At 43.9% G+C, this 25776-nt stretch overlaps 1 protein-coding gene across 1 annotated transcript in view; it reads right to left on the reverse strand.

Annotated features, from left to right (window-relative positions):
• LOC129813672 (receptor-type tyrosine-protein phosphatase mu-like) overlaps positions 1-25776 on the reverse strand; it is a 652787-nt gene that overhangs the window by 495743 nt on the left and 131268 nt on the right. The window contains exon 3 of the mRNA XM_055866071.1: positions 9843-10117. Within this exon, the coding sequence (XP_055722046.1) occupies positions 9843-10117 (275 nt within the window). The remainder of the gene's footprint in view (positions 1-9842; positions 10118-25776) is intronic.

Raw genomic sequence — 25776 nt, forward strand, 5'->3', positions numbered from 1 at the left:
AGAATACAGAATGTTAGAATACAGAATGATAGAATACAGAATGTTAGAATACAGAATGATAGAATACAGAATGATAGAATACAGAATGATAGAATACAGAATGTTAGAATACAGAATGATAGAATACAGAATGATAGAATACAGAATGTTAGAATACTAAGGGTTACTACAGAATGTTAGAATACAGAATGATAGAATACAGAATGATAGAATACTAAGGGTTAATACAGAGTGATAGAATACAGAATGATAGAATACAGAATGATAGATTACAGAATGATAGATTACTAAGGGTTACACACAGTAATGTTAGCAGAATGTTGTGAATGTTAGAATTAGACCATGGTCAAATCTTTGTCAAACACTTTCAAATACTTTAACTGTGAACACGACTTGATCTCCAAGCTAAACGAAACGTACCTCAAATACTTTTGAAATATTTCAATTATTTGAAACTGTTTGACATATTGTATTTGACCCAGGTCTGAGTGAAGACACCATAAACGCGATAGGACACGACAGACTAGGGCGGGACCCTTTAGAATGTTTGAGTTATGTCCCATGGTTTATATAGATAGAACAGAATTTCTTAGCTATAGTGAGCAGTCGGCACTGGGGTTAAAAAGGGAAATGGAATGCCAGTCCTACCCAAAAAACTGGGCGTAGACCAGAGAGTAGTAACAAACCAGTCTCGCTAACACACACAGAGGCATGCCTAGCCTACACATGTCCCATAGTGATGACCTCATTCTCTAAATACTGTAAAAGCCTTACGTCCTCCTCTATAGTTCTGGATTGTACATAGTGATGACATCATTCCTTTTACAGTAGTGAGTAGTGACAGAAAGAGTTGCGTTATGTCCTACCGTGTCAGCCAGTAGCACAGTCAGACAAACACAGACAGAACCAAGCACATACCAAGACAGAACCAAGCAGATACCAAGACAGAACCAAGCATATACCAAGACAGTATCAAGCACATACCATGACAGAACCAAGCAGATACCAAGACAGAACCAAGCAGATACCAAGACAGAACCAAGCAGATACCAAGACAGAACCAAGCACATACCAAGACAGAACCAAGCAGATACCAAGACAGAACCAAGCAGATACCAAGACAGAACCAAGCACATACCAAGACAGAACCAAGCACATACCAAGACAGAACCAAGCACATACCAAGACAGAACCAAAGCACATACCAAGACAGAACCAAGCACATACCAAGACAGAACCAAGCAGATACCATTGAGACACCAGTCTCAACGTCAACAGTGAAGAGGCGACTCCGGGGTGCTGGCCTTCTAGGCAAAGTTGCAAAGGAAAACTCAGACTGGCCAAAAAGAAGAAAAGATTAAGATGGGCAAAAGTATACAGACACTGGACAGAGGAACTCTGCCTAGAAGGACAGCATCCCGGAGTCGCCTCTTCACTGTAACGTTGAGACTGGTGTTTTGTGGGTACTATTGAATGAAGCTGCCAGTTGATGACTTGTGAGGCGTCTGTTTTTCAAACTAGACACTCTAGTGTACTTGTCCTCTTGCTCAGTTGTGCACCAGGGCCTCCCACTCCTCTTTCTATTCTGGTTAGGGACACTTTGCGCTGTTCTGTGAAGGGAGTAGTACACAGCGTTGTACGAGATCTTCAGTTCCTTGGCAATTTCTCGCATGGAATAGCCTTCATTTCTCAGAACAAGAATAGACTAACGCGTTTCAGAAGAAAGGTCTTTGAGATGTTTCTACAACTTGATTGGAGTCCACCTGTGGTAAATTCAATTGATTGGACATGATTTGGAAAGGCACACACCTGTCTATTTAAGCTTCCACAGTTGACAGAGCATGTCAGAGAAAAAAACAAGCAATGAGGTCGAATGAATTGTCAGTAGAGCAACTGACAGGATTGTGTTGAGGCACAGATCTGGGGAAGGGTACAAAAAAAAATGCTGCAGCATTGAAGGTCCCCAAGAACACAGTGGCCTCCATCATTCTGAAATGGAAGAAGTTTGGAACCACCAAGACTTTTTCTAAAGCTGGCCGCCCGGACAAACTGAGCAATTGTCGGAGAAGGGCCTTGGTTAGTGAGGTGACCAAGAACCCGATGGTCACTCTGACAGAGCTCTAGAGTTCCTCTGTGGAGATGGGAGAAACTTCCAGAAGGACAATCATCTCCGCAGCACTCCACCAATCAGGCCTTTATGGTAGAGTGGCCAGCGGGAAGCCACTCTTCAGTAAAAGGCACATAAAAACTCTCAGACAAGTCTCTGGTCTGATGAAACCAAGATCAACTCTTTGGCCTAAATGCCAAGCATCACGTCTGGAGGAAACCTGGCACTATCCCTAGGGTGAAGCATGGTGGTGGCAGCATCATGCTGTGGGCATGTTTTTCAGCAGCAGGGACTGGGAGACTAGTCAGGATCAAGGCAAAGATGAACGGAGCAAAGTACAGAGAGATCCTTGATGAAAACCTGCTCCAGAGCGCTCAGGACCTGAGACTGGGGCGAAGGTTCACCTTTCAACAGGACAACGACCCTAAGCACACAGCCAAGACAACGCAGGAGTGGCTTCGGGACAAGTCTCTGAATGTCCTTGAGTGGCCCAGCTGGAGCCCGGAGTTGAACCCGATCGAAAATTTCTGGAGTGATCGGAAAATAGCTGTGCAGTAATACTCCCCATCCAATCTGACAGAGCTTGGAGAAGAATGGGAGAAACTCCCCAAATAAAGGTGTGCCAAGCTTCGTGTCATACCCAAGAAGACTCATGGCTGTAAAGGTGCTTCAACAAAGAACTGAGTAAAGGGTCTGATTACTTATGCAAATGTCATATTTCTGTTTTATTTTAAATAATTTAGCAAACATTTCTAAAAACGTGTTTTTTTGCTGTAACGTAACAAAATGCAGAACAAGGCAAGGGGTATGAACACTTTCCAAAGTCACTGGATATATCTTTCTACTGGATATTTTCCCAACAAATCATTTCATGAATATTGCTAGCAGCAACAGAATAAATAAATGTTAAATTACATACCTACAGTAGAAAAAAGGATAATATATGACTTTTAATGATGTCAACTCTATTTCTCTACTCCTAATATTGAGCAAATTACTCATTGGCAAGTGATTCTGGCTGCAAAATCATACTCCAGTTTACAGTCTAGCTCATAGCCAATCACTCCCCCGTTTACAGTCTAGCTCATAGCCAATCACTCCCCAGTTTACAGTCTAGCTCATAGCCAATCACTCCCCCGTTTACAGTCTAGCTCATAGCCAATCACTCCCCAGTTTACAGTCTAGCTCATAGCCAATCACTCCCCCGTTTACAGTCTAGCTCATAGCCAATCACTCCCCAGTTTACAGTCTAGCTCATAGCCAATCACTCCCCCGTTTACAGTCTAGCTCATAGCCAATCACTCCCCAGTTTACAGTCTAGCTCATAGCCAATCACTCCCCCGTTTACAGTCTAGCTCATAGCCAATCACTCCCCAGTTTACAGTCTAGCTCATAGCCAATCACTCCCCAGTTTACAGTCTAGCTCATAGCGAATCACTCCCCAGTTTACAGTCTAGCTTGCTCATAGCCAAATACTCCCCAGTTTACAGTCTAGCTCATAGCCAAATACTTCCCAGTTTGCAGTCTAGCTCATAGCCGAATACTCCCCCGTTTACAGTCTAGCTCATAGCCAATCACTCCCCCGTTTACAGTCTAGCTCATAGCCAAATACTCCCCAGTTTACAGTCTAGCTTATAGCCGAATACTCAACAGTTTACTGTCTAGCTCATAGCCGAATACTCCCCAGTTTACAGTCTAGCTCATAGCCAAATAGTCCCCAGTTTACAGTCTAGCTCATAGCCAAATACTCCCACGTTTACAGTCTAGCTCATAGCCAATCACTCCCCAGTTTACTGTCTAGCTTGCTCATAGCGAATCACTCCCCAGTTTACAGTCTAGCTCATAGCCAAATACTCCCCAGTTTACAGTCTAGCTCATAGCCAAATACTTCCCAGTTTGCAGTCTAGCTCATAGCCGAATACTCCCCCGTTTACAGTCTAGCTCATAGCCAATCACTCCCCCGTTTACAGTCTAGCTCATAGCCAATCACTCCCCAGTTTACAGTCTAGCTCATAGCCAATCACTCCCCAGTTTACAGTCTAGCTCATAGCCAATCAATCCCCCGTTTACAGTCTAGCTCATAGCCAATCAATCCCCCGTTTACAGTCTAGCTCATAGCCGATTACTCCCCCGTTTAAAGTCTAGCTCATAGCCAATCACTCCCCCGTTTACAGTCTAGCTCATAACCAATCAATCCCCAGTTTACAATCTTGCTCATAGCCAAATACTCCCCAGTTTACAGTGTAACTCATGGCCGAATACTCCCCAGTTTACTGTCTAGCTTGCTCATAGCGAATCACTCCCCAGTTTACAGTCTAGCTCATAGCCAATCACTCCCCAGTTTACAATCTAGCTCATAGCCAATCAACTCCCGGTTTACAGTCTAGTTCATAGCCAATCACTCCCCAGTTTACTGTCTAGCTTGCTCATAGCGAATCACTCCCCAGTTTACAGTCTAGCTCATAGCCAAATACTTCCCAGTTTGCAGTCTAGCTCATAGCCGAATACTCCCCCGTTTACAGTCTAGCTCATAGCCAAATACTCCCCAGTTTACAGTCTAGCTCATAGCCAAATACTCCCCAGTTTACAGTCTAGCTCATAGCCAAATACTCCCCAGTTTATAGTCTAGCTCATAGCCAATCACTCCCCAGTTTACAGTCTAGCTCATAGCCAATCACTCCCCCGTTTACAGTCTAGCTCATAGCCAATCACTCCCCAGTTTACAGTCTAGATCATAGCAGAATACTCCCCCGTTTACAGTCTAGCTCATAGCCAATCACTCCCCAGTTTACAGTCTAGCTCATAGCCAATCACTCCCCCGTTTACAGTCTAGCTCATAGCCAATCACTCCCCAGTTTACAGTCTAGCTCATAGCCAATCACTCCCCCGTTTACAGTCTAGCTCATAGCCGATTACTCCCCCGTTTACAGTCTAGCTCATAGCCAATCACTCCCCAGTTTACAGTCTAGATCATAGCAGAATACTCCCCCGTTTACAGTCTAGCTCATAGCCAATCACTCCCAAGTTTACAGTCTAGCTCATAGGCAATCACTCCCCAGTTTACAGTCTAGCTCATAGCCAATCACTCCCCAGTTTACAGTCTAGCTCATAGCGAATCACTCCCCAGTTTACAGTCTAGCTCATAGCCAATCACTCCCCCGTTTACAGTCTAGCTCATAGCCGATTACTCCCCCGTTTACAGTCTAGCTCATAGCCAATCACTCCCCCGTTTACAGTCTAGCTCATAACCAATCACTCCCCAGTTTACAATCTTGCTCATAGCCAAATACTCCCCAGTTTACAGTGTAACTCATGGCCGAATACTCCCAGTTTACAGTCTAGCTCATAGCCAATCACCTCCCAGTTTACAGTCTAGCTAGCTGATAGCCAAATACTCCCTCATTGACAGTCTAGCTCATAGCAGTTTATCATCCCCAGTTTACAGTTTATGTTGTAAATAGCAATAAATATAAATTATTCTATAATATGATAAATATTAAAAGTAAAAAAATTAAAAGTTTTAGGATGACCTGACAGAGAAGTAATTATCTCAGATGAAAGACCTAGTTTGGACTTTATAAAAAACATAACGTGTAATTACTGAATAATATCAGAGTACCAGGTGGTTTCATTATGACAATCACACACACACACGACACACACACAGACACACACACACACACACAATCCCTTAGGTTACTATGCAATTACAGACACCTATAATTAACACGTGTTGCTAATTAGATGTAATTTGTAGGATTCAGCTTTTTTAATTTTCCTTGTGAGGAAGAGACGGCACAAACATCATTCGTGCCTGCAGAAGTATTTTACCATTGTACCTTTTGGTCAGTTTGGAGTCTGAGACCGTTATTTACCAAACACACACACACACACACACACACACACACACACACACACACACACACACACACACACACACACACACACACACACACACACACACACACACACACACACACACAGTGGGGGCTGTAGCCTGTAGCTATAATAAAATAGCCCTGTGGGGCCTGATCTCCCTTCGGTTGGGAGATCAAGAAGGCCCTCTGCATCAATTACCATGTCCTACTCTACGTCCCAAATGGCACCATATACCCTACATAGTGCACTACTTTTGACCAGGGTCCAATGGCACCCTATACCCTCCATAGTGCACTACTTTTGACCAGGGTCCAATGGCACCCTATACCCTAGAAAGTGCACTACTTTTGACCAGGGTCCAATGGCACCCTATACCCTAGAAAGTGCACTACTTTTGACCAGGGTCCAATGGCACCCTATACCCTACATAGTGCACTACTTTTGACCAGGGCCCATAGGGGATAGGGTCACATTTGGGATGCATGTTGGTGAGTTCCCATCTCTTCCTCAATGAGACCTAGAAACACTGATAATCAAGGTGTGAAAATCACTGTGACTGGGGCTGTGTGCCAGCGATCATGTACCCCGGTGAAGTGATGAGGTGGCAGCTGAAAACTCAAATTATAAAGAACTGGCGCTGAGGGGAGAGGAAGGACATAGGCCCATTGCCATGGATACAAGAGGTTCATATTCAGAAGTAATATGTAACTAAGCAATAAGGCACACGAGGCAATGCTGTATCATGAATACAGTTACGGATAAGAGGAAGTGTTGTATCATGAATACAGTCATGGATAAGAGGAAGTGTTGTATCATGAATACAGTCACAGGTAAGAGGAAGTGGTGTATTGAGAATACAGTCACGGGTAAGAGGCAGTGTTGTATCATGAATACAGTCACGGGTAAGAGGAAGTGTTGTATCATGAATACAGTCACGGGTAAGAGGAAATGTTGTATTGAGAATACAGTCACGGGTAAGAGGAAGTATTATATCATGAATACAGTCACGGGTAAGAGGAAGTGTTGTATCATGAATACAGTCACGGGTAAGAGGAAGTGTTGTATTGAGAATACAGTCACGGGTAAGAGGAAGTGTTGTATTGAGAATACAGTCACGGGTAAGAGGAAGTGTTGTATCATGAATACATTCACGGGTAAGAGGAAGTATTATATCATGAATACAGTCATGGATAAGAGGAAGTGGTGTATTGAGAATACAGTCACGGGTAAGAGGAAATGTTGTATTGAGAATACAGTCACGGGTAAGAGGAAGTGTTGTATCATGAATACATTCACGGGTAAGAGGAAGTATTATATCATGAATACAGTCATGGATAAGAGGCAGTGTTGTATTGAGAATACAGTCACGGGTAAGAGGAAGTGTTGTATCATGAATACATTCACGGGTAAGAGGAAGTGTTGTATCATGAATACAGTCATGGATAAGAGGAAGTGGTGTATTGAGAATACAGTCACGGGTAAGAGGAAGTGGTGTATTGAGAATACAGTCACGGGTAAGAGGAAGTGTTGTATCATGAATACAGTCACGGGTAAGAGGAAGTGTTGTATCATGAATACAGTCACGGGTAAGAGGAAGTGTTGTATCATGAATACAGTCACGGGTAAGAGGAAGTGTTGTATTGAGAATACAGTCACGGGTAAGAGGAAGTGTTGTATCATGACTACAGTCACAGGTAAGAGGAAGTGGTGTATTGAGAATACAGTCACGGGTAAGAGGAAGTGTTGTATCATGAATAAAGTCACGGGTAAGAGGAAGTGTTGTATCATGAATACAGTCACGGGTAAGAGGAAGTGTTGTATTGAGAATACAGTCACGGGTAAGAGGAAGTGTTGTATCATGAATACAGTCACGGGTAAGAGGAAGTGTTGTATCATGAATACAGTCACGGGTAAGAGTGTTGTATCATGAATACAGTCACGGGTAAGAGTGTTGTATCAGTGCTTGTTCGGCCCGAACAAATAAGAGAAAGTGAAACCATACAAATCTTAATTAAAACATTATTTTTGATAAGTCATTTCATACAATTACAAAAAGGTACTGTATGGTAAGGTATGGTATGGTGTATAAGATATGGTAAGGTATGGTATGGTGTATAAGATATGGTAAGGTATGGTATATAAGATATGGTAAGGTATGGTATGGTGTATAAGATATGGTAAGGTATGGTATGGTGTATAAGATATGGTAAGGTATGATATGGTAAGATATGGTAAGGTATGGTATATAAGATATGGTAAGGTATGGTATGGTGTGTAAGGTATGGTATGGTAAGATATGGTGTGGTAAGGTATGGTAAGGTATGGTGTATAAGATATGGTAAGGTATGGTATGGTGTGTAAGGTATGGTATGGTAAGATATGGTGTGGTAAGGTATAGTATGGTAAGGTATGGTGTGTAAGGTATGGTATGGTAAGTTATGGTGTGGTATGGTAAGATATGGTGTGGTAAGGTATGGTATGGTAAGATATGGTGTGGTAAGGTATGGTGTGTAAGGTATGGTATGGTAAGATATGGTGTGGTAAGGTATGGTAAGGTATGGTGTATAAGATATGGTAAGGTATGGTATGGTGTGTAAGGTATGGTATGGTAAGATATGGTGTGGTAAGGTATAGTATGGTAAGGTATGGTGTGTAAGGTATGGTATGGTAAGATATGGTGTGGTAAGGTATGGTATGGTAAGATATGGTGTGGTAAGGTATGGTGTGTAAGGTATGGTAAGATATGGTGTGGTAAGGTATGGTAAGGTAAGGTATGGTAAGTTATGGTGTGGTATGGTATGGTAAGTTATGGTGTGGTAAGATATGGTGTGGTAAGGTATGGTGTGTAAGGTATGGTGTGTAAGGTATGGTATGGTATGGTGTGGTATGGTGTGTAAGGTATGGTATGGTAAGATATGGTGTGGTAAAGTAAGGTATGGTAAGTTATGGTATGGTATGGTGTGGTAAGGTGTGGTAAGGTATGGTATGGTAAGATATGGTGTGGTAAGGTACGGTGTGTAAGGTATGGTATGGTAAGATATGGTGTGGTATGGTAAGGTATGGTGTGGTATGGTAAGTTATGGTGTGGTAAGGTATGGTGTGTAAGGTATGGTATGGTAAGATATGGTGTGGTATGGTAAGATATGGTAAGGTGTGTAAGGTATGGTGTGGTAAGGTATGGTGTGTAAGGTATGGTATGGTAAGATATGGTGTGGTATGGTAAGATATGGTATGGTGTGTAAGGTATGGTATGGTAAGATATGGTGTGGTATGGTAAGGTATGGTATGGTAAGATATGGTATGGTGTGTAAGGTATGGTATGGTAAGATATGGTGTGGTAAGGTATGGTGTGGTAAGGTAAGTTATGGTGTGGTATGGTAAGTTATGGTGTGGTAAGATATGGTATGGTAAGGTATGGTGTGTAAGGTATGGTAAGTTATGGTGTGGTAAGATATGGTGTGGTAAGGTATGGTCAGTAAGGTATGGTAAGTTATGGTATGGTAAGATATGGTGTGGTAAGGTATGGTGTGTAAGGTATGGTAAGTTATGGTATGGTAAGATATGGTGTGGTAAGGTATGGTGTGTAAGGTATGGTAAGTTATGGTGTGGTAAGGTATGGTGTGTAAGGTATGGTAAGTTATGGTATGGTAAGATATGGTGTGGTAAGGTATGGTGTGTAAGGTATGGTAAGTTATGGTATGGTAAGATATGGTGTGCTAAGGTATGGTAAGATATGGTGTGGTATGGTATGGTGTGGTAAGGTATGGTGTGGTGTGGTATGGTGTGGTATGGTATGGTGTGGTGTGGTAAGGTATGGTATGGTATGGTATGGTGTGGTAAGGTGAAACTTTCTCACCTGATAGAAGTTGGGCCAGTAGGTAGAGATGGCCAGTTCTACCTCTACCCAGGCTCTAGTAGCTGGCCCAGACACGTTCCAGACGGGCATGCCCAGGGGACTGTTGTTCTCTCTGATGTACACGTTGAGCTGCCCCGGTCCCGCCCCCTCGCGCCCAGACAGGAAGTACTCGAAGATTACGCAGTGGGTGTCATTCTCCTTCAGCTGAGGGGTCAGGAGGAGGGCTTTCTGACCAGCAAAACGTCCCGACGTGTTGACCATCATGAAGGCTGAATCTAGGATAGAGGAGACAGCATGTGAGATAAAACTTCAGCTGAAACATGTTGATTCTAGAGGACCAGAGGAGAGGACAACATTCATGGGAATTAGAACCGTGTATCTGGAGGGTTAGGACTTAACGCTTAAAGGATCACATCAAGACAAAACAAACTTTATTTAAAGAGGCAATCCTGCGGTTCGAACAATAACAAAGTGTCCATCCTGCCACTGTTTTGGTAAGCAGCTGAGGTATGGGGACTGGGGGGGTGTAAGGGCTGTCGTTCTCCTCATCCTCGGACGAGGAGAGGAGAGAAGGATCATCAGACCAAAATGCAGCATTCGGGAAATAAGCCATCTCTTTATTTAACACGATGATGGCAACACGAAAAACAAAACACTTTCAAAATACAAAACAAGAAAACGACGTAGACGAAAAAAACCTGAACATGAACTTACTTAACTAAAACGTAAAACTCACGGACAGGAACAGACTACATCGAAACGAAACGAACAACCGAACAGTCCCGTATGGTGCAAGACATAACACAGATACGGAAGACAATCACCCACAAACAAACAGTGAGAACACCCTACCTAAATATGACTCTTAATTAGAGGAAAACGCAAACCACCTGCCTCTAATTAAGAGCCATACCAGGCAACCCAAAACCAACATAGAAACAGAAAACATAGACTGCCCACCCAAAACACACGCCCTGACCATAAACACATAAAAAAACAACAGAAAACAGGTCAGGACCGTTACAGGGGGAAAATGTCAAATTCATAGACAAAGCTTTGGATGCAAGGATTGACCATCTATGATATCAAAACTATAGTTTTAATCATGTTTGGAGGCTATATATACACAGTGTTTGTTCACATTCATACTGAACAATAATATAAATGCAACATGCAACAATTTCAAAGATTTTACTGAGTCACAGTTCATATAAGGACATTTAAAATGGGCAGGGGCACAGCCATGGGTGGGCCTGGTAAGGCATAGGCCCACCCACTGGGAAGCCAGGCCCAGTCAATCAGAATGAGTTGTTCCCCACAAAAGCACCCCCACCTCAACACAAGGTGCAATTCTGTAATGATCATGCTGTTTAATCAGCTTCTTGATATGCCACACCTGTCAGGTGGGTGGATTATCTTGGCAAAGGAGAAATGCTCACTAACAGAATATGTAAACAAATTTGTGCAAAATATTTGAGAGAAGAAAAGCTTTTTGTGCGTATAGAATATTTCTGGGATGTTTTTTTTTTTTGCAGTCACTTTAAATAGCATGTAGCCATCTGGATACATTTGACAGTATAACAGTGAAGAGGAGACAATACAATGTAATAGTATGGGTTAGCAAAGGTTCTTTATGTAGAGAGAGGAGACTAGGAGAGGACTGGGAGAGGACCGGGAGAGGACTGGGAGAGGACCGGGAGAGGACTGGGCGAAAACTGGGAGAGGGCTGGGAGAGGACCGGGAGAGGACTTGGAGAGGACCAGGAGAGGACCGGGAGAGGACCGGGACAGGACTGGGAGAGGACTTGGAGAAAACCGGGAGAGAACTGGGAGAGGACTGGGAGACGACCGGGAGAGGACCGGGCGAAGACTGGGAGAATACTGGGAGAGGACTTGGAGAGGACTGGGAGAGGACTGGGAGAGGACCGGGAGAGGACCGGGAGAGGACCGGGAGAGGACTTAGAGAGGACTGGGAGAGGACCGGGAGAGGACTTGGAGAGGACCAGGAGAGGACCGGGACAGGACTGGGAGAGGACTTGGAGAAAACTGGGAGAGAACTGGGAGAGGACTGGGAGACGACCGGGAGAGGACCGGGCGAAGACTGGGAGAATACTGGGAGAGGACTGGGAGAGGACCGGGAGAGGACTGGGAGAGGACTGGGAGAGGACTTGGAGAGGACTGGGTTGTGCTTTGATTGACTGTAAAACATTGAGGAGACATGAGACAGAGTTGGAGTCAATGCCAATTCAATTCCAGTCAATTCCAATTCAATTCCAGTCAATTCCAATTCCAGTCAATTCCAATTCAATTCCAGTCAATTCCAATTCAATTCCAGTCAATTCCCGAAAGTAAAACTAAATTCCACTTCCACATGTTCCTAATTGAAAAGCATTGAAGAGAGTTGGAATTGGAACGTTAGTGCACTTCCTGAAATGACTGGAAGTCTTGCATCTCATAGCGACACTACCAGCTATACTGAGGGTTTTAACAAAGGTGGATTATAGCTCAAATGATGGAGAAAAATGAAGAAAATGTAGAATGAGGAATCAATAGCAACTAGAGTAAGAAGAACAGTTTAGATTTCCTCCCTTTGATTTAACATTAAAGGTTCATCTAGTCCTCTCGCCACCTGCCAATAGAGTACAAGTGAGAATGATTATATTGGCAAAACAGAGAGGGAAAATGGGCTGAGAACAGAGTATTTATCATCCTCTCATAGACCTATAGCTGTCAGCTCTACAGAAAGAGGAGAAGACACACGACGTACTGAAAGGACACGTGTGAAATACAATCCAGGGTTATATTCATTAGTGCAAGACGTAGAAAAACCCGTCACAGAACCAGCAGCGAAAATGAGTCTTTCTTTTTGGCCAAGTTCTGGTTAGTTCCTCTGCGTTCATCCCGTGTGCCTCTGTTTGGTTCCTTGTGAATACAACGCAGAAGATAAACAGAACATGGTCGTCAGGTTTGTGTTGAACTTACGTCCAGTGAAAACAGCAGAGTGTAAGCATACACAATCACCTCACAAAGACCAGCTACATATTCACTTTTTAGGGAAAGACTAATGACTGGTGAGCAGCACACAGCTACAGACTAATGACTGGTGAGCAGCACACAGCTACAGACTAATGACTGGTGAGCATCACACAGCTACAGACTAATGACTGGTGAGCAGCACACAGCTACAGACTAATGACTGGTGAGCAGCACACAGCTACAGACTAATGACTGGTGAGCAGCACACAGCTACAGACTAATGACTGGTGAGCAGCACACAGCTACAGACTAATGACTGGTGAGCAGCACACAGCTACAGACTAATGACTGGTGAGCATCACACAGCTACAGACTAATGACTGGTGAGCAGCACACAGCTACAGACTAATGACTGGTGAGCATCACACAGCTACAGACTAATGACTGGTGAGCAGCACACAGCTACAGACTAATGGCTGGTGAGCAGTACACAGCTACAGACTAATGACTGGTGAGCAGCACACAGCTACAGACTAATGGCTGGTGAGCAGTACACAGCTACAGACTAATGACTGGTGAGCATCACACAGCTACAGACTAATGGCTGGTGAGCAGTACACAGCTACAGACTAATGGCTGGTGAGCAGTACACAGCTACAGACTAATGACTGGTGAGCAGCACACAGCTACAGACTAATGGCTGGTGAGCAGCACACAGCTACAGACTAATGGCTGGTGAGCAGCACACAGCTACAGACTAATGGCTGGTGAGCAGTACACAGCTACAGACTAATGACTGGTGAGTAGCACACAGCTACAGACTAATGGCTGGTGAGCAGCACACAGCTACAGACTAATGGCTGGTGAGCAGCACACAGCTACAGACTAATGACTGGTGAGCAGTACACAGCTACAGACTAATGACTGGTGAGCAGCACACAGCTACAGACTAATGGCTGGTGAGCAGCACACAGCTACAGACTAATGGCTGGTGAGCAGCACACAGCTACAGACTAATGACTGGTGAGCAGCACACAGCTACAGACTAATGACTGGTGAGCATCACACAGCTACAGACTAATGGCTGGTGAGCATCACACAGCTACAGACTAATGACTGGTGAGCAGTACACAGCTACAGACTAATGACTGGTGAGCAGCACACAGCTACAGACTAATGACTGGTGAGCATCACACAGCTACAGACTAATGACTGGTGAGCATCACACAGCTAATCAGAAAAGTTTTAGTTTTACGTTTTAAGTTTGAATGTCACATGCACAAGTACAGTGAAATAATTTTCTTGCAAACTCAAAACCCAACAATGTGGTGATCAATAGCAATGTAATACTAAACAACAACACAGTATACATAAGCAGAAATATGAAGAACACAATAAGTAAGTAAGTAAGTATACTATATACAGGGTCAGTTAATACCATACTATATACAGGGTCAGTTAATACCATACTATATACAGGGTCAGTTAATACCATACTATATACAGGGTCAGTTAATACCATACTATATACAGGGTCAGTTAATACCATACTATATACAGGGTCAGTTAATACCATACTATATACAGGGTTAATACCACACTATATACAGGGTCAGTTAATACCATACTATATACAGGGTCAGGTTAATACCATCTATATACAGGGTCAGTTAATACCATACTATATACAGGGTCAGTTAATACTACACTATATACAGGGTCAGTTAATACCATACTATATACAGGGTCAGGTTAATACCATACTATATACAGGGTCAGTTAATACCATACTATATACAGGGTCAGTTAATACCATACTATATACAGGGTCAGTTAATACCATACTATATACAGGGTTAATACCACACTATATACAGGGTCAGTTAATATCATACTATATACAGGGTTAATACCACACTATATACAGGGTCAGTTAATACCATACTATATACAGGGTTAATACCACACTATATACAGGGTCAGGTTAATACCATACTATATACAGGGTCAGTTAATACCATACTATATACAGGGTCAGTTAATACCATACTATATACAGGGTCAGTTAATACTACACTATATACAGGGTCAGTTAATACCATACTATATACAGGGTCAGGTTAATACCATACTATATACAGGGTCAGTTAATACCATACTATATACAGGGTCAGTTAATACCATACTATATACAGGGTCAGTTAATACCATACTATATACAGGGTTAATACCACACTATATACAGGGTCAGTTAATATCATACTATATACAGGGTTAATACCACACTATATACAGGGTCAGGTTAATACCATACTATATACAGGGTCAGTTAATACCATACTATATACAGGGTCAGTTAATACCATACTATATACAGGGTCAGTTAATACCATACTATATACAGGGTCAGTTAATACCATACTATACACAGGGTCAGTAAATACCATACTATATACAGGGTCAGGTTAATACCATACTATATACAGGGTCAGTTAATACTACACTATATACAGGGTCAGTTAATACCATACTATATACAGGGTCAGGTTAATACCATACTATATACAGGGTCAGTTAATACCATACTATATACAGGGTCAGTTAATACCATACTATATACAGGGTCAGTTAATACCATACTATATACAGGGTTAATACCACACTATATACAGGGTCAGTTAATATCATGCTATATACAGGGTTAATACCACACTATATACAGGGTCAGTTAATACCATACTATATACAGGGTTAATACCACACTATATACAGGGTCAGGTTAATACCATACTATATACAGGGTCAGTTAATACCATACTATATACAGGGTCAGTTAATACCATACTATATACAGGGTCAGTTAATACTACACTATATACAGGGTCAGTTAATACCATACTATATACAGGGTCAGGTTAATACCATACTATATACAGGGTCAGTTAATACCATACTATATACAGGGTCAGTTAATACCATACTATATACAGGGTCAGTTAATACCATACTATATACAGGGTTAATACCACACTATATACAGGGTCAGTTAATATCATACTATATACAGGGTTAATACCACACTATATACAGGGTCAGTTAATACCATACTATATACAGGGTTAATACCACACTATATACAGGGTCAGGTTAATACCATACTATATACAGGGTCAGTTAATACCATACTATATACAGGGTCAGTTAATACCATACTATATACAGGGTCAGTTAATACCATACTATATACAGGGTCAGTTAATACCATACTATACACAGGGTCAGTAAATACCATACTATATACAGGGTCAGGTTAATACCATACTATATACAGAGTCAGTTAATACCATACTATATACAGGGTCAGTTAATACCATACTATATACAGGGTCAGTTAATACCATACTATATACAGGGTCAGTTAATACCATACTATATACAGGGTCAGTTAATACCATACTATATACAGGGTCAGTTAATACCATACTATATACAGGGTCAGTTAATACCATACTATATACAGGGTCAGTTAATACCATACTATATACAGGGTCAGTTTATACCATACTATATACAGGGTCAGGTAATACCATACTATATACAGGGTCAGTTAATACCATACTATATACAGGGTCAGTTAATAACATACTATATACAGGGTCAGTTAATACCATACAGGGTCAGTTCAATACCATACTATATACAGGGTCAGTTAATACCATACTATATACAGGGTCAGTTAATACCATACTATATACAGGGTCAGTTCAATACTATACTATATACAGGGTCAGTTAATACCATACTATATACAGGGTCAGTTCCAGTACCATATTAACAATGTACAGGGATACTGGAGTGATGGAGGTAGATAAGTATAGGGGTAAGGTGACTAGGGAACAGGATATGAGGATATACCCTCCCCGTGGTTCCCCCCTGTAGTTCAGCACACCATTTACCAGACACCTATTTGTTCCTACAGTGACTCAGACTTTGCTCTGTTTGTTTTGTTGTGCTAAATAACGCATGTTACGCTCTCCAATTCAATCTCTCTATTCTCTCTCGCCCCCCCCCCCCCCCCCCCCCCCCCCACTCTCTCCTCTTTCAGATAACGAGCGGGGCATCTGTCAATTTTACAGACTGTAACAGGAGGAAGAGGAGGAGGGGAGGAGGAGATGAGAGGAGAGGAAGAGGAGGAGATGAGAGAAGAATGTCATGCTACATTGTCTTACAGGATCTGATCTCTAGTCTATAACATATCAATACATCTATATTAATCTCTACTGATCTCTAGTCTATAACACATCAATACATCTCTATCTCTACTGATCTCTAGTCTACAACACATCTCTATCTCTACTGATCTCTAGTCTACAATACATCTCTATCTCTACTGATCTGATGGCACTGATCAGTGCTATCTGTTTTGTCACCAAAGCCCCATATATACTACCCACCACTGCGACCTGTATGCTCTCGTTGGCTGGCCCTAGCTACATATTTGTCGCCAAACCCACTGGCTCCAGGTCATCTATAAGTCTTTGCTAGGTAAATCCCCGCCTTATCTCAGCTCATTGGTCACCATAGCAACACCCACACATAGGACGCGCTCCAGCAGGTATATTTCACTGGTCACCCCCAAAGTCAACACTTCCTTTGGCCGCCTTTCCTTCCAGTTCTCTGCAGCCAATGACTGGAACGAATTACAAAAATCTCTGAAGCTGGAGTCTTATACCTCACTCTCTAACTTTAAGCATCAGCTGTCTGAGCAGGTTACCGATCACTGTACCTGTACACAGCCCATCTGTAAGTAGCACACCCAACTACCTCATCCCCATATTGTTATTTACCCTCTTGCTCTTTTGCACCCCAGTATCTCTACTTGCACATCATCATCTGCACATCTATCACTCCAGTGTTAATGCTAAATTGTAATTATTTCGGCTCTATGGCCTATTTATTGCCTTACCTCCCTACTCTTCTACATTTGCACACATTGATTTATAAAAACATTTTCTATTGTATTATTGACTTTATGTTTGTTTACGTGTAACTCTGCGTTGTTGTATGTGTCGCACTGCTTTGCTTTATCTTGGCCGGGTTGCAGTTGTGCCTACCTGGTTAAATAAAGGTGAACTAAATAAATAAATCGAAAAATCTCTAGTCTACAACATCTTAATTCATCTCTATCTCTACTGCTCTATGACATTGTGGCTCTAGTCAACTGTAGTGTTATAGGAAACAAGGGTGTCTTTTCAGGCATGTGTCTTATGGGATCTCTACAGCAGCTGAACGGTAAACTGTGAACGCAGCAGTACATCTCTGGCCACTGAGGTGAATATGGAGAATATGTCATACACAGTACATTAACTTATGGCAGAGCAAATCACTTGTCTTTCCTCCGCTATTTGTTATAACCAGCACCGTGTTCACTCTCGTATGAAGACAGCAGGTCAGAGAGCAACTTTGAGACACTCCAACTTTGATAGTCGCTCGATAGAATGTTCTCTAAGGTCCTTTTAATAACATTCAACCATCTGTTCAGGTGACTAAACTTTCTCTCTCCCTCCCCCTCTCCCCCCTCTCTATCTCCCTCCCCCTCTCCCCCTCTCTCCCCCCTCTATATCTCTCTCTCTCTCCCTCTCCCCCCTCTCTCCCTCTCCCTCTCCCTCTCTCTCCCCCCTCTCTCTCGCCACCTCCCCCTCTCTCCCCTCTCCCCCATCTCTCTCCCCCTCTTTCTCCCTCTCTCCGCCTCTCTCTCTCCCTCCCCTCTCTCTCTCCTCTCTCGCCACCTCCCCCTCTCTCCCCTCTCTCTCCCCCATCTCTCTCTCCCTCCCCTCTCCCCCTCTTTCTCCCTCCCCCTCTCTCCCTCCCCTCTCTCCCCCTCTTTCTCTCTCCCTCCCCTCTCTCTCCTCTCCCTCCCTCACCCCCCTCTCTCTCTCCCTCTCTCTCTCTCCTTCCCCCGTGGGGAGTCAGGTCTCTGTCAGTGTGATATGAAGCAACACTAATAACCTCATGATGAATAGGTTCCATTGAAGCGCCATTACAAAGACAGAGCACACGTCACAAATGGCACCCTATTCACTACATAGTGCACTACTTTCAACCAGGGGCCCCAGGCACTATAGTGCACTACATTGGGAATGGGTTGGTATTTGGGACGTGTACCAGAGAAACACATAGTGCTATATTTCCTGTGGTGATTAAAAACAGTCTGCTTACTATACAATGTGACACTGTTACACACAAGTTGATGCATCGCTGTGTTCTCTCTCTCTCTTTTGTGTGTGTGTATGTGTGTGTGTGTGTGTGTGTGTGTGTGTGTGTGTGTGTGTGTGTGCGTGCGTGCGTGCGTGCGTGCGTGTGTGTGTGTGTGTCGTCTTTTCTCCCTGTGTAGGTAATTAAGGTTAGACATCTGATCTGTCTAGCCAGTCGTACATTTCCCTCCATTATTAATGAAATATTAATCAAACAATGTACATTGTCTTACTAGACACTTTCCCATATGGCTACATATTTCATATTCTCTTTGACTTATTCCACATGTTGTTGTGTTACAGCCGGAATTCAAAACGGATTAAACAGATTTAAATAGACACAAAAAGTTCAGTTCTTTTGCAACATGTTATCAGTGTTACTTAAAGTGCCTTGTTACAAACAGGATGCATGTTTTGGAATATTTGTATTCTGTACAGGCTTCCTTCTTTTCACTCTGTCAATTACGTTGTTATTGTGGAGTAACTACAATGTTGTTGATCCATCCTCAGTTTTCTCCCATCACAGCCATTGTACTCTGTTACTGTTTTAAAGTCACCATTGGCCTCGTGGTGAAATCCCAGAGTGGTTTCCCTCCTCTCCGGCAACTGAGTTAGGAAGGACGCCTGTATCTTTGTAGTGACTGGGATGAATTGAAGCACCATCCAAAGTGTAATTAATAAATTCACATTGCTCAAAGGGATATTCAGTGTCTGCTTATCGGTGCCCTTCTTTGCGAGGCATTGGAAATGTGTGCTTGAATTCACGACTCGATTGAGGGACCTTCCAAATGTAATTAGTGTATGTGTTGGGGTACAGATATGAGGTAGTCATTCAAAAATCATGTTAACCCCTATTATGAACACGGAATGAGTCCATGCAACTGATGATGAGATTCGTTACTCCTGAATTTATTTAGGCTTGCCATAACAAAAGGGGTAGAATACTTACTGACTTTTCAGTTTTACATTTTATACATTTCTCAAATGTTCTAAAAACATAATTCCACTTTGACATTATGGGGTATTATGTGTAGATCAGTGACCACAAGAAAACACGGAAAAAGGGTGTGAATACTTTACTGAAGGCGCTATAATCTAACCGTAACGCAACACATAAATAACTAACTTAAATAGAAAGAAGAAAACAAAACGACAACTTTTGAGGAAGTATTTGACAACTATATTTCCGTTCTTTTAACTTGAATGGCATATGACAGAATATACATATTTCCTGTTACACCACATCTCCCCCCGCCGTCTCGCCGTACAGACTCTAGGAACAAGACATCTCTCGATGTGTTCTTCTCATCTGACATCGCACTCATTCCTTCCCTAACGTCCATCAAGATTAATAACGGCCGCACATGTACACTACCGTAGCGGCAGTTGAACAATAATCGCAAACTAATTAGCTTACCAGTCTAAGATCAAGTCATAATCTGCAGGGCGGCAGGGTGGCCTAGTGGTTAGAGCGTTGGACTAGTTACCGAAAGGTGTTCCTAGGCCGTCATTGAAAATATGAGTTTGTTCTTAACTGACTTGCCTAGTTAAATTTAAAAAGAGAATGACATTATGTTAGCGTTATGCTACTTGCAAGACACACCGATATGTGGGTTATTCTCTGTTTCTCTCTCTTCCTCCCTCCCCCTTATATCTCCATTGCTCTCTCTCCCCCGTCACTGCGTCCCTCCTCGCCTCCCCCTCCCTCCCTCCCCCTCTTTAAAAAAAAAATGCAGTACATCAGGCCAATTAAATATAGAGATCTCTCCCTCCACTTGAGGCCTGTCTGCATCAGGCTCTGCCCCAAATGGTCCCCTACTCCATGTGTAGTGCACTACTTTTGACCAAATAAACTATACGTCGAAAGTATTGCACTATTACGGGAATAGGGTGCCATTTGTGACTCAGATTTAGTGTGGTGTAGTCCTTAAAGGGCAGAGCTGTTGTCAGAGGATGAGGTATTCCGGAGAACACTGTCATTCATATGGTGGTCACTGTTTCCCCTTCTACTGCACACAGTACAGAATATAGACCTGTATAGTACAGAATATAGACCTGTATAGCATAGAATATAGACCTCTATAGCATAGAATATAGACCTATAAGGTACAGAATATAGACCTGTATAGTACAGAATATAGACCTGTACAGAATATAGACCTATATAGTATAGAATAGAGACCTATAAGGTACAGAATATAGACCTCTATAGTATAGAATATAGACCTATATAGCATAGAATATAGACCTATACAGTACAGAATATAGACCTGTACAGAATATACCCCTGTATAGTACAGAATATAGACCTGTATAGCATAGGATATAAACCTATATAGCATAGAATATAGACCTCTATAGTATAGAATAGAGACCTATAAGGTACAGAATATAGACCTGTACAGAATATAGACCTATACAATACAGAATATAGACCTACACAGTACAGAATATAGACCTGTACAGAATATAGACCTATATAGCATAGAATATAGACCTATACAGTACAGAATATAGACCTGTACAGAATATAGACCTATATAGCATAGAATATAGACCTATACAGTACAGAATATAGACCTGTACAGAATATAGACCTATATAGCATAGAATATAGACCTATACAGTACAGAATATAGACCTGTATAGAATATAGACCTATATAGCATAGAATATAGACCTATACAGTACAGAATATAGACCTGTACAGAATATAGACCTATATAGCATAGAATATAGACCTATATAGCATAGAATATAGACCTGTATAGAATATACCTCTGTATAGTACAGAATATAGACCTATATAGCATAGGATATAGACCTATATAGCATAGAATATAGACCTCTATAGCATAGAATATAGACCTACACAGTACAGAATATAGACCTCTATAGTATAGAATATAGACCTATATAGCATAGAATATAGACCTATACAGTACAGAATATAGACCTCTATAGCATAGAACACAGGTGTCAAACTCATTCCACGGAGGGCCGAGTGTCTGCGGGTTTTCGCTCCACCCTTGTACTTGATTGATGAATTAACATCACTAATTAGTTAGGAACTCCCCACACCTGGTTGTCTAGGGCTTTATTGAAAGGAAAGACCAAAAACCTGCAGACACAAGGCCCTCCGTGGAATGAGTTTGACACCCCTGGCATAGAATATAGACCTACACAGTACAAAATATAGACCTATAAGGTACAGAATATAGCCCTATAAGGTCATACACACACACACACACACACGCAGACAAACACATAGACACACAGACACACACACACAGACAGACAGACAGACAGACAGGCACACACGCACAGACAGACAGACAGACAGGCACACACGCACAGACACACACACACACACACACACACACACACACACACACACACAGACAGACAGACAGACAGACAGACAGACAGACAGACAGACAGACAGACTGTCACGCCCTGGCCTTATTATTCTTTGTTTTCTTTATTATTTTAGTTAGGTCAGGGTGTGACATGGGTAATGTTTATGTTTTGTTGGATTTGGGTGTTTATTTGGTAAAGGGGTTATGGGGTGAAATATATGGTTTTGTGTTGAGTGTAGATGTCTAGCGTTGTCTATGTTGGTGAGTGATCTAGGAGAGTCTATGGTTACCTGAATGAGTTCCCAATTAGAGACAGCTGATTTCGGTTGTCTCTGATTGGGAGCCTTATTTAGGGTAGCCATAGGCTCTCATTTGTTGTGGGTAATTGTCTATGTAAGAACGTTTGTAGCCTGTTTGTATGTGCACAACGTTTGTAGCTTCACGGTCGTTTTGTTGTTTTCTTGTTTTGTTAAAGTGTTTTTGTGTCTTGTTCATCTTCGTGGTATAATAAAAGAAGATGGCTTATTTTCCAAAAGCTGCATTTTGGTCCGTTAATCCGCCACACGATCGTGACAGAATTACCCACCATAGGACCAAGCGGCATGGAAGGCGGCAACAGGACCTACCCACAAAGGATTTCTGGACATGGGAGGAGATACTGGATGGTAAGGGGCCGTGGGATCAACCTGGAGAATATCGCCTCCCTCGTGAAGAGCTGGAGGCAGCGAAAGCCGAGAGGAGGCGATATGAGGAGGCAGCACGGAGACAAGGCTGGAAGCCCGTGAGTACAACCCAAAAATTTCTTGGGGGGGGCCTAAAAGGGAGTGTGGCGAAGTCAGGTAGGAAACCTGCGCCTACTCCCTGTACTTACCGTGGAGAGCGAGAGTACGGGCAGACACCGTGTTACGCAGTAGAGCGCACGGTGTCTCCTGTACGCGTGCATAGCCCGGTTCGGTACATTGCAGCTCCACGTATCGGCCGGGCTAGACGGAGCGTTGAGCCATATGTCATGAAGCCGGCCCAACGCATCTGGTCTCCAGTGCGTCTTCTCGGGCCGGCGTACATGGCACCAGCCTTACGCATGGTGTCCCCGGTTCGCCTACATAGGCCGGTGCGGGTTATTCCACCTCCCCGCACTGGTCAGGCGACGGGGAGCATAGAACCAGGTAAGGTTGGGCAGGCTCGGCGTTCAAGGGAGCCAGTACGCCTGCACGGTCCGGTATTACCGGCGCCACCTCCCCGCCCCAACCCAGTACCACCAGTGCCTCCTCCACGCACTAGCTATATGGTGCGTGTCTCCAGCCCTTTACCACCAGTGTCTAAACCACGCACCAAACCTCCTGTGTGTCCCCAGAGTCCTGTGCGTCCTGTTGCTGCTCCCCGCACTAGCCCTGAGATGCGTGTCCCCAGCCCGGTGCCACCAGTCCCGGCACCACGCACCAGGCCTACAGTGCGCCTCAGCCGGCAGGAGTCTGCCGTCTGCACTGCAATGACTGAACTGCCCGTCTGCCAAGCGCCATCTGAGCCATCCGTCTCCCCAGCGCCATCTGAGCCATCCGTCTCCCCAGCGCCATCTGAGCCATCCGTCTGCAATGAGCCTGCAAAGCCGCCCGTCTGCCATGAGCCTGCAAAGCCGCCCGTCTGCCATGAGCCCACTGAGCCGTCCGCCAGACAGGAGCCGCTAGAGCCGCCAGCCAGACAGGAGCCGCTAGAGCCGTCCGTCAGACAGGATCTGCCAGAGCCGCCAACCAGACAGGATCTGCCAGAGCCGCCAACCAGACAGGATCTGCCAGAGCCGCCAACCAGACAGGAGCAGCCAGATCAGTCAGCCAGCCATGAGCAGCCAGATCCGTCAGCCAGCCATGAGCAGCCAGATCCGTCAGCCAGCCATGAGCAGCCAGATCCGTCAGCTAGCCATGAGCAGCCAGATCCGTCAGCTAGCCATGAGCAGCCAGATCCGTCAGCTAGCCATGAGCAGCAAGATCCGTCAGCTAGCCATGAGCAGCCAGATCCGTCAGCTAGCCATGAGCAGCCAGATCCGTCAGCTAGCCATGAGCAGCCAGATCCGTCAGCTAGCCATGAGCAGCCAGATCCGTCAGCTAGCCATGAGCAGCCAGATCCGTCAGCTAGCCATGAGCAGCCAGATCCGTCAGCTAGCCATGAGCAGCCAGATCCGTCAGCCAGCCATGAGCAGCCAGATCCGTCAGCCAGCCATGAGCAGCCAGATCCGTCAGCCAGCCATGAGCAGCCAGATCCGTCAGCCAGCCATGAGCAGCCAGATCAGTTAGCCAGCCATGAGCAGCCAGATCTGTCAGCCAGCCATGGGCTGTCCCTCAGTCCGGAGCTGCAGTCCCTCAGTCCGGAGCTGCAGTCCCTCAGTCCGGAGCTGCCATTCATCAGTCCGGAGCTGCAGTCCCTCAGTCCGGAGCTGCCATTCCTTACCCTGGAGCTGCCCCTTACCCTGGAGCTGCCCCTTACCCTGGTGCTGCCCCTTACCCTGGTGCTGCCCCTTACCCTGGTGCTGCCCCTGACCCTGGTACTGCCCCTGACCCTGGTACTGCCTCTTACCCTGGTACTGTCCCTTAGTCTGGAACTGCCCCTGAATGCAATGGGGTTAATGTGGAGGGGGGTCGTTTGGAGGAAGCCTAGGAGGTGGTTAGGTACTGTGGTGACGTGGGGACTACGACCAGAGCCGGAGCCGCCACCGTGGAGGGGAGCCCACCCAGACCCTCCCCTAGACTGTGTATGGTGCGCCCGGAGTTCGCGCCTCAAGGGGGGGGTTATGTCACGCCCTGGCCTTATTATTCTTTGTTTTCTTTATTATTTTAGTTAGGTCAGGGTGTGACATGGGTAATGTTTATGTTTTGTTGGATTTGGGTGTTTATTTGGTAAAGGGGTTATGGGGTGAAATATATGGTTTTGTGTTGAGTGTAGATGTCTAGCGTTGTCTATGTTGGTGAGTGATCTAGGAGAGTCTATGGTTACCTGAATGCGTTCCCAATTAGAGACAGCTGATTTCGGTTGTCTCTGATTGGGAGCCTTATTTAGGGTAGCCATAGGCTCTCATTTGTTGTGGGTAATTGTCTATGTAAGAACGTTTGTAGCCTGTTTGTATGTGCACAACGTTTGTAGCTTCACGGTCGTTTTGTTGTTTTCTTGTTTTGTTAAAGTGTTTTTGTGTCTTGTTCATCTTCGTGGTATAATAAAAGAAGATGGCTTATTTTCCAAAAGCTGCATTTTGGTCCGTTAATCCGCCACACGATCGTGACACAGACAGACAGACAGACACTTTCTACTGTAGGCTTATGTCATGTGTACAAATGTAATCTTATCTGGCAGCGGCATT

The sequence above is a fragment of the Salvelinus fontinalis genome, chromosome 17, assembly GCF_029448725.1.
Source record: "Salvelinus fontinalis isolate EN_2023a chromosome 17, ASM2944872v1, whole genome shotgun sequence".
Lineage (NCBI taxonomy): Eukaryota > Metazoa > Chordata > Actinopteri > Salmoniformes > Salmonidae > Salvelinus > Salvelinus fontinalis.